Source organism: Colossoma macropomum, unplaced genomic scaffold, assembly GCF_904425465.1.
Source record: "Colossoma macropomum unplaced genomic scaffold, Colossoma_macropomum, whole genome shotgun sequence".
Taxonomy (NCBI): Eukaryota; Metazoa; Chordata; class Actinopteri; order Characiformes; family Serrasalmidae; genus Colossoma; species Colossoma macropomum.
Window position 1 is genome coordinate 27851971 of NW_023494786.1, and position 11006 is coordinate 27862976.

An 11006-nucleotide genomic window follows, 5' to 3' on the forward strand; every position below is an offset into this window, starting at 1 on the left:
GTTGAAGCCAATAAAGCTGGTTTGTTCCATCCACTACCAGCTGCCAGAAGTTCCCCACTGACTTTACCATCATGAGGGTGATCAAAAACCATAAGAAAATCCTTCAAAAACTGTTTGCTTACGACTGAAAAAACAGAACTAGATGCATCAACAGGCATTGAAAACTTAGCAACACTATCACTCCTCGCATACATATATAGAGTTTGTTGGGACATCAGCTCTTTCACGCTGGCAACCAAGTAAACTAGTTGTTGCTCTGTTTGATGTTCCATCAGAGCTTCAAGAGAGTGAGTAACGCCCGCTAAAACCCGTTGGTGTTGTCTGAGCAAATGGCCTTGGGTAGCAACGGCCTGCGTTAAAGCCTCATGGTCTGCCGTCTGCATTGGTTGGCAAGTATTCTGAAACGTGACAGACCCTCGTGGTAAGGAAAGAAAGAGACTTTACTTGTAAAGGGTTTGACAATACTCATAGTTGGTAAAATGGCAAAATGGCAAAGTCAGAATATCCAGAAACAGTCAAGTTCACAAAAAGACAAAATAGTAGCATTTTCTGTTTGGTATTTCAACTAAGGCTAGTCACATGGCAAACAGAGCAGGTGAAACAGATTAGTAGTCAGGTGATGGAGAACGGTGATTGGTGAATTGCGGAGGTGCTAAAGTCAAATGATCTCCCAGGGGGTTCTGGGAAATGAAGTATTCCCAGAAATAAGATTTTTAATAGATTTTGATTTCCAAATTTTTTAAAAGTAGGCATAAATAAATTAGTAATAATGGCTAAAATTAATTTAATATATATAAGTGTGTCTGTGTGTGTCTGTATATAAACACAAAGGGAGGCAGGGAAAAGGGTCATCTTATTTACTAATGAATTTATTCGTACTGGCCTTCTAACCAATATAAATAGAGGCCCAACATCTTTTTCCAGATGACTTTTGTCAATACATAGAGATTTACATTAAGCATGAAGTCCACCTCATTTGTTGATGCCTAATATTGATCACCACAATCATACATTTCAGAACAGAGTAGCTCTGCAGTGATGCTTCAAGGATTTCAAACACTCTATGAACACATGTCTCATCATTCCTATCCATTGTACATTACAATAAGATGCACTGACATCTAGGTAATACAGAGTAGATTGTTTTGGTGCCAAATGACTAAATTGCTACATTGAGAATAACACAGCATGTTCCAAACATTTCCAGACAAGCCATCACTGAATTTGTCTTCGAAGGATTTGACACAGTGCACTGGTTGTTGGTGTTGTGCTGCTGATAGTGTACGTTCTTGTTATGATTGCTAACACTGTAAATATATACTTCATTGTTATAAATAAACGTTTGCACCAAATGTACGTTGTGTCCTGATCTCTATTGCACTGTGGGTGGCTGCTCTTGCGATTGCAGCTATGCTGCCTGCTACTGTTGTCCCTCTACAAATATGTTACTCAGCTGTGAAGTACATGTTTTGTGACTATGTATCTGTTATCAGGGCAACTTGTATTGATCCTGAACCATATTTTAATATTAGAATTAATGTGTCATAAAATAAAGAAAAAATGTTAATAAACTTCCTTGACTCATGTTTAACAAAGTAGGTTTTTTCTTCTCTTTGTCATTTTGCTTCAAAAATGCAATACATTGGCAATTTGTCATTTTAATATTACACACATTTTCCTCAAACATTAATCGTTTATTTCTATAACTTGGAAGACAGAATTTGGTGGTGTTGCTACAGCAGAGGCCTATGAATAGTGGCAGCAAGACATTGCAAAGTTAAAAAAATTGTAAAGGTTTGAAAAGCCCCAGTCAAATTACATGTTTTGCTGATTTAATAAGTTAATACACCAGGTAGAGGGAACAAACTTAAATATAGCATTTCTCTGCAAATTTTAGTGAACAGTTTCTATTCATTTACCGAATTAAACAAATTGGAAAAACATGAAATATAAAATGTCATGATTTTTCTACAATTCACATTTTATGCTGTATTTTCCCTCAATATTTTAAATTCAGTAAATAAACAGTAATTGTGCAATAAAATGTGCACAAGCGTGTTCTCTATAGAGGATGTCTTAACTTTTTTCCACTTCAAAAACCAACTAATCATGTCATTTCACCCTCTACTGTGTGTATAATGTAAAATTCAGGGAATCAAGAGAAATCACTGCATGTAAAAGGCAAGGCCAAAAACTTAAACTGAATGTGCATGACCTTGGATCCCTCACACAGCACTATATAATAAAACAGGCATGTTTCTGTGCTGGATATCACTGCATCACCACATCACTTTGTCAAATATTTGGCAAAAATTTCAACAGTTTAAAAAATAACATTCATCTACAAGCAATTGTGAGGATTTTAGATATTAAACCCTCTACAATGCATATTATGTACAGATTCAGGGATTCTGTAGAAATCTCTGCGTGTACAAGGCAAGGCAAAAAACTAAAACTGAATGCCTGTGATCTTCAGTCCCTCACGTGACACTTCATAGTAAAACAGGCATGTTTCCACAATGCCACTGCATGGCCTTGGAAATACATTGACAAACTATTTTTAATAAACAGTGGCTGTCCCAACCTATGCTCCTGATACCTAGCAACAGTAACACTGAAATTGGCCTGCTAGGACTGACAAGATCCCAGCATAGGGCCCTCCTCCCCATCGCTAGCCTGGTCTTTGGGGGACCCTAGGTACATATTCACAGTGGGAATATTTACTAGCCACTACTCCAGTTCTGGACCTCCTGAGTTTCCATCTTGGCCCACCCTCTGATCTGCCACCAACTCATCTGCATCTCTGCAAGCCCCCCCACCAATTAACCATCTATCGGGCAGCATACAGGTGGAAAACAGTCCTGGTACACCTTCCTCGGACCTTTAGGCAAAAAATATACACAGTCTATATGGCCAGAAGCCTGGATACCCAAGCTTCTCTTTGGCCTGCCAACAAAAGTCAGACCAGAACTCTTTCTCCAGGCAGCAGTGGCATGAAGCAGATCCTCTGATTTTGACATTCCTGGTTCTGCAGTTGGTGTTTTCCTTCTCCAGCTATTCCTTAAGAAAACTGAAGTTGGCTACAGTGCCTCTTCCCCCACTCACTAGTCCTCCAGTAGACACACCTCAACTTCTTCATATATTGTCCTTTTGTTTAATGTGTTGTTGTTTAATGTGTTGATGTTCTCTGATTGTTAAGCGTCCTTGAGCATGGGAAAGGCTATATAAATAAAAGTGATGATGATGATGAACAAACCTTTGTGATTTGTGATGGCCTTCAGGTGTGCTAGGACCAAGTGTTTAAAGACCTTCCTGACTACAGAGGTCAGGGAAACTGCATGTGGGAGAGTTCCAGTGATTTGTTGACCACATCGGTAAAAATCGGCACAAGTTGGTCATGGTAGTGCTTTAGAGCGGATGGAGAGACTGTGTCTGGTCCAGGAGCTTTACTCACGTTCTGTCTGCTGAAAAAGCGGTCAATGTCTTGCACGTTGGTGGTGAGATGAGCAAACTTTTATTTTTCATATGTATTTCATACATAGTTAAGCCCAGTGGTATGCACAGAGTTTGTGTAATTTAAATTTTTGTGTTAGGTTAGGCCTTAAATGAAAAGTAAGTAAGTAAAAGTTAAAGTAAGTATATGATTATGAATGAAATTTTAAGGGGTGGAATTTCATAATATGTTGTCTGCTATTGTGACGATTCAACAGAATTCAGACGCTCGCGGATAAAAGGAGCAACAGTTGTTTTATTATCGTCAGGCAAAGCCGTGGTCAGAAAACAGGCGTGGGTCAAATCCAAAAAAGCCAACCAGATCACAATTGTGATAATAATACCAGGCAGTCAAGATCAAAGGGATAAAGCAAAAATCGTGGTCAAAGAGCAAGCCAAAACGTCAAAAACACAGATCCACAAACAGCAGGCAGAAGTACCAAGGGGTTAGGCAAAAAAACAAGGTCAGGGAAACAAAGCACAGGTCATAACAGGCAAAGACAATCAGAAATATAACGCTCGGTAAGTTCTTGGAATAAACAATACCTCGCAATGTCTACATCTAAAGCCCGGGCTTATATACTGAACTAATACGGTCATATGACAAGATACACAGGTGCACAACATTAGTATTCAGGCGATCGGGAACGCTGATAGGTGCGTGTGCTATTGTCTGATGTCATGTGATCTCCTGAAGGATTGCGGGCAATGGAGTCTGTTTCGGTTTCCGAGTCCGAGGGAAGTTGTTTTGACATGTGATCTCCACATGCTTGCTGGGAAATGAAGTCCGAATCTTCCCGATGCGTGACAGTACCCTCCCCCAAAGAGTCCGGGTGGGCCTCGGAGCGAGGCCGACCAGGACGACCACCACGTGCACCACCAGATCTCCGAACAGGGGCGTGAATCGCACCGCCGAGGTGCTGGACCAACGGATCCTCTCCCTGAGAGGTTCGTAGACAGGTAGGACGAGAGCAGGACAGCTGCTTACGCGGGCGACCTCTGGGGCGAGGAGCCGGCCTCTGTGGGTGTCGGCTGTGAAAGTCAGCAACCAGAGCCGGATCCAGTATGTCTTTAGCAGACACCCAGCATTGTTCCTCTGGGCCATACCCCTCCCAATCCACCAGATACTGCAGCTGCCCGCTACGTCTCCTGGAGTCCAGCAACCTACGGACCGCGTATACCGGAGCCCCATCTATCACCTCTGGCAGGGGTGGTGCGACGTCTGGCATGGCCTCGTCCAAGGGCCCTGTAACAACAGGTTTAAGAAGAGATACATGAAAGGATCTGGAGACTCGAAAGCGAGGGGGTAAGTCTAATCTATATGTCACCTCATTAATGCGTTTAACTATCTTGAAAGGCCCAATGTACTTGGGCTGCAGTTTTTTACTACTTCCCTCTGGGTTACGGAAATCCTTCGTGGACAGCCACACTCGATCCCCTGGCTGGTATAGCGGTGTCGGTCCTCGATGATGGTCGGCTTGTTCCTTGTTTCTCTGAAGTGCGTTTTCTATGCGTTGATGGGTGTCCTCCCATACCTGCTCACTTCGTTTCATCCATTCATCTACTGCCGGAACGTCCGTCTGCGCACCAGTCCATGGAGCTAAGGGTGGCTGGTAGCCTAGGAAGCACTGAAAAGGGGTCATCCCCGTGACAGAACTGGTTAAAGAGTTTTGGGCCATTTCTGCCCATACCAAATATCTAGCCCAGTCAGAGGGATTGTCATGACAGAACAATCGTAAAAACTTTCCCAGTTCTTGATTCACCCTCTCACACTGTCCATTAGCTTGTGGGTGATACCCTGAAGTGAGACTAATTGACACCCCAATCTGTTCGAAGAATGCTGCCCATACCTGAGAGGTGAACTGAGGCCCCCTGTCAGAAACTATGTCTTCAGGAATTCCAAAATTACGAAAAACCTGTTGAAACAAGGTTAAAGCTGTCTGAAAGGCACTGGGAATAGCTGGGAAAGGTACGAACCGTACCCCTCTGGAGAATCGGTCCACCACAGTAAGAATGGTGGTAAACCCTTGTGATTCTGGCAGGTCAGTTACAAAGTCTACAGCGAGGTGGGACCACGGTCTGTGAGGTACGGGTAGTGGCATTAGCTTTCCTGCAGGTAACGTCTTGGGTGTCTTGCACTGAGAACAAATGGAGCAGGAAGAGACCAATGTGTGTATGTCTCTGGTCATGGATTCCCACCAATAGCGTTGTGCTAGGAGTTTGTGTGTGCGGGTTTCCCCTGGATGTCCTGACGTCAAAGATGAATGAGCCCATGTAATAAGCTGTGTGCGGAAAGCTTCTGGTACATACAACTTATCTGGGGGGCATTGGCTGGGTAAGTCTAGACCGCAATTGGTTCTTTCTATTGCCTCATCTATCTCCCATCGAATAGAAGATATGGTGACTTCAGGGGGCAGAATGCGTTCTGGGTTCTCCGGGCCTGGTGTGGTCTTTTCCCCCTGATGAAGGCGGGACAAGGCATCTGCCTTAATGTTGCGAGAGCCAGGTCGATATGTGATGCTAAACCGAAACCTAGCAAAGAACAGAGACCACCTGGCTTGACGAGGATTTAGCCTTTTCGCATTACGGAGATATTCCAAGTTCTTATGGTCCGTGATTACTGAAAAAGGGTGATTGGCTCCCTCCAGCCAATGTCTCCATTCCTCCAGGGCCAGCTTGACTGCCAGCAACTCTCGATCCCCTATCCCGTAATTTTTCTCAGCGGGGGATAACTTATGTGAGTAAAAAGCGATGGGGTGTAGTTTCTGAGGAGAGCCAGTCCGTTGGGATAAAACTGCGCCCACGCCGGTTTCCGAGGCATCCACCTCTACCACAAATGGTTGGGCAGGGTCAGGGTGTTTAAGAATAGGAGCGGAGGTGAACGCCTCTTTGAGTCGCTGGAAGGCTTTCTCTGTTTGTGCATTCCATGTGATTCTCTTGGGGTTTCCCTTTAACAAAGATGTGAGAGGGGCAGCGATACTACTAAAATTACGAATAAACCTACGATAAAAGTTAGCAAAACCCAGAAATCGCTGCACATCTTTGACAGACTTGGGGGTTGGCCACTGAACCACGGCATCCACTTTGTGATCGTCCATAGTGACGCCTTGCTGACTAATGATGTACCCTAGGAACGACACGGACTGTAAATGGAACTCACATTTTTCCCCTTTTAAAAACAGATTATTCTGCAAGAGTCTACGTAGAACCGATCGAACGTGTTGTACATGTAACTCTAAGTTGGGTGAATAGACAAGGATATCGTCCAGGTATGCGATGACATAGTGTCCTAACATGTCTCTGAGAACATCATTAATAAATGCTTGAAATACAGAGGGGGCGATAGAGAGCCCAAATGGCATTACCTGATATTCGTAGTGCCCCCTGGTGGTCAAAAAGGCAGTCTTCCACTCATCACCCTCCTTCACCCTAATAAGATTATATGCGCTACGTAAGTCTAACTTGGTGAAATACTTGGCCCCCTGAAGTTGTTCCAAGGCGACCGGCACCAATGGAAGAGGATATGGATAGACCTTGGAAATTTGATTGAGGGCTCTATAATCAATGCAAGGACGGAGGCCGCCATCTTTTTTCTTTATAAAAAAAAAACTGGAGGCTATGGGGGATGTGGATGGTCTAATGAATCCTTGACTGAGGGCTTCTTGGATGTAGACGTTGAGAGCCTTCTGCTCATCTTGGGTCAGAGGATAAATCCTGGCTTTGGGGAAAACAGGGTTTTCTATGAGCTCTATAGCGCAATCATAGGGTCTATGAGGCGGCAGTTTGGTGGCGTTCTGTTTGTTGAACACTTCTTTCAAATCAAGGTATTCAGGGATGATTTCAAAAACGGACTCAGCGTTTGGACTTTCCACCGAGGTAGAACATAGGGATAAGGAAGGAGTACTCAGGCATGACTGAAGGCAATATTCAGACCATCTAGTGATAGTGTGTTCGGACCAGGAGATAATGGGATTATGTTTTTCCAACCAAGGGAGTCCTAGGATTAACTCAAATTCTGAATTTTCCAGTACGAGGAAGGACAGAGCTTCTTTGTGTAGGGCACTTGTTTCTAGTTCTAATGGACTCGTGACTTGGCAGATGGTGCCAACTCCTACTGGTCCTCCGTCCAAAGCAGCCACTTTAAGCTTGGTTTGAAGGGTCTTCACGGGAACTTGTAGTTCTTCCACCAGTCTGGCATGGATGAAGTTCCCCTCCGCACCGGAATCGATCAAGGCTGAAACGATAAGAGAGTTTGGATGACAGTAGATAATCACTGGCAACATTACAGATTTAGACACCAACCCCTTTGTGGGCACACTCACCACATTAGCACGTGGAGTGAACTCCACGTGCTGTCCAGGGGTCGGCGCTGTGCTTTTTTGTGGTCGGGCGCGGCATTCACGAACTTGGTGTCCAGCCTTTCCACAATACAAACATAGATGATTTTCCAAACGGCGCTGCCTTTCTTCTCGCGATAAACGGGAGGAGTCACACTGCATAGGTTCGGGACTCTCACTGAGCTCCTGACCGAACTTTACACGAGGTAGTGATCTTCGCGGGTTTCTTCCAGCCTTGGCTGTGTTACGGTGATGTATCAGATGGTCTAATTTAATGGCTAGAGTTATTAACTGATCTAGCGTTAAATCATCATCTTTACTCGCTAGTTCACTTAATATTTCGGCATTCAGTCCTTGGCGGAACATAACGAGAAGGGCTGCCTCATTCCAGCCGCTGCTCGCAGCTAGGGTTCGAAATTCTAATGAATAGTCCACCACAGAGCGATTCCCCTGACGGAGCTTCATTAATAATTCCCCGCTAACCTTACCCTCGTATGGATGATCAAACACCATCTTAAAGTCCTTGATAAAAAGTTCATAAGTGAGACGGTGTATCTGAGTCCAGCTAGCGGTAGCCCATTCTAAAGCTTTCGCAGCTAATCTAGAGACTATGAAAGCAATCTTCAGTGAGACTCATACTCTATAATTGGCCCGTTAATCCTCGCACACTGGCGACCAGTTGGGCCAACTGAGCCTGCTGTTCTGCCTGTTGGTGAGCGATGGACTCCAGGGACTGAGTCACTCCTGACAGGACCTGCTGGTGTCGTCCAAGAAGTTGCCCTTGTTCAGTAAGAGCCTTTTGAAAGGCTTCCGGGTCCGCCGTCTGCATGTTGGGCGAGGTATTCTGTGACGATTCAACAGAATTCAGACGCTCGCGGATAAAAGGAGCAACAGTTGTTTTATTATCGTCAGGCAAAGCCGTGGTCAGAAAACAGGCGTGGGTCAAATCCAAAAAAGCCAACCAGATCACAATTGTGATAATAATACCAGGCAGTCAAGATCAAAGGGATAAAGCAAAAATCGTGGTCAAAGAGCAAGCCAAAACGTCAAAAACACAGATCCACAAACAGCAGGCAGAAGTACCAAGGGGTTAGGCAAAAAAACAAGGTCAGGGAAACAAAGCACAGGTCATAACAGGCAAAGACAATCAGAAATATAACGCTCGGTAAGTTCTTGGAATAAACAATACCTCGCAATGTCTACATCTAAAGCCCGGGCTTATATACTGAACTAATACGGTCATATGACAAGATACACAGGTGCACAACATTAGTATTCAGGCGATCGGGAACGCTGATAGGTGCGTGTGCTATTGTCTGATGTCATGTGATCTCCTGAAGGATTGCGGGCAATGGAGTCTGTTTCGGTTTCCGAGTCCGAGGGAAGTTGTTTTGACATGTGATCTCCACATGCTTGCTGGGAAATGAAGTCCGAATCTTCCCGATGCGTGACAGCTATATAGCAATTCAAATAGCAGTTATGTTCTTTTTATACTGTCAGTCGAGCTGACTATGATTAACTTTTACAGTATCTATGGTTTACATAAATTAATTATGTTATAACGGAGTTGGGGGGATGAACATGGCCAAAACCTTCCTTCTTGCAATCTAAAACCCAATAAATTCACATCCTCACTTTCTGTTTTTTCCTGTGCTGAAGTGTTTGCAGTCCCCACTGCCACCCCATCTCCTCCCTGGGAATCATAATCTCTTTTTTCCCCCAAAGAATTTTTCTTTGTTTTCTTTCAGACAGCTCCAAATAAACCTATAAATGTAAAATCAGTACACATAAAAAAGAACAAAACTCAAATGTTATGTTTATTCCCAATGAATTGTTGAAGTGCGTTTAAGCCCCTCCCAAACCCTTCCAAACTCTCCCCAACCTGCTTACGTTTTCTGATTCACCAGTGAGCCTCTTCATACTTAGTATGGTTTTCTATATAAATGGAGGCTGAACCCCTCTATTCAACAGTTTTTACCTGTGTTTTACACTGAGATCTACCACAGGTGTTGATGCCATCATCAGAAAATCCAACTGTGAATTTATAATTGCAGAAACAAATCTGCAGTGATGAGGATTTCTAACGCTTTATGGATACTTGTTAAATATTTGCTTTTTTACTGTACATCACATTGCAATGCTTTGATGTCTAGAAAATATAGATTTGGATCTTAGGGTTAGAGGACTAAATTGCTACATTGAGAATAACACACCATGTCGTTTCAAAACATTTCCAGACAAGCCATCACTGAATTTGTCTTCAAAGGATTTGACACAGTGCAAAGTCCACTGGTTGTTGGTGTTGTAATGCTGATACTGTACATTCTTGTTATGATTACTAACACTGCTAATATATGCTTCATTGTTATGGATAAACGTTTGCACCAGCAAATGTATCTGTTTATCTGTAATTTAGCACTTGTAGACATAGTCTTCTGTACCAGTGCATGCCCAACCATGATAGGTGTCCTTGTAGTTAGACATAATTCCATATCTTATGCACCCTGCATTGTTCAAATGTTTCTATTCTATTTCTGTAGTTTGATGGAAGCGTTTGCTATTTCGGTCATGGCATTTGACCGTTTTATTGCTATAAGCACTCCTTTACGGTACCATTCTATTCTGACAAATGTGCGTTGTGTTCTGATCTCTATTGTACTGTGGTTGGCAGGTTCTGCAATTATGGCAGTGCTTCCTGCTACTGTTGTCCCTCTTCAAGTCTGTTACTCAACTGTGAAGTACATGTTTTGTGACTATGCATCTGTTATCAGGGCAACTTGTGTTGATCCTGAACCATATTTTAATATGTTATCAATTTTAACGTCGGTTCTCATTTTTGGAATGTTCAGTTTCATCTGCCTGTCCTATATAAAGATTGTTATTGTTGTTGCGAGAATGACTTCAAAGAGTGACAAGAAAAAAGCATTTAATACCTGCTTTAGTCACTTGATAGTCGTAATCTGCTTCTATGCACCCACATTCATACGAACAGTGCTGACCAGGATTGGTGTAGTTTTAACAATGGAGGAACGAAATGGGCTGATAGTTGGCTCAATTCTGGGACCCTCTCTAATAAATCCTTTCATATATTGTTTCAGGACCAAGGAGATCCGAAAGAAATTATTTAAATTGATTTCAAAAGCTATATTTGCTGAAAAAAGAAAGCAATACATTTAA

At 43.2% G+C, this 11006-nt stretch overlaps 1 protein-coding gene across 1 annotated transcript; it reads left to right on the forward strand.

Moving 5' to 3' along the window:
- The first annotated feature begins 10043 nt into the window (after window positions 1-10043).
- On the forward strand, window positions 10044-11006 carry LOC118826534 (olfactory receptor 10G4-like). Its single transcript, XM_036597526.1, has one exon. The coding sequence runs from the start codon at window positions 10044-10046 to the stop codon at window positions 11004-11006; it is 963 nt and encodes a 320-aa protein (XP_036453419.1).

Excerpts from the sequence above, each read along its gene's own strand:
- LOC118826534 (XM_036597526.1), top strand. The coding sequence starts at position 10,044 with ATGTCGTTTCAAAACATTTCCAGACAAGCCATCACTGAATTTGTCTTC.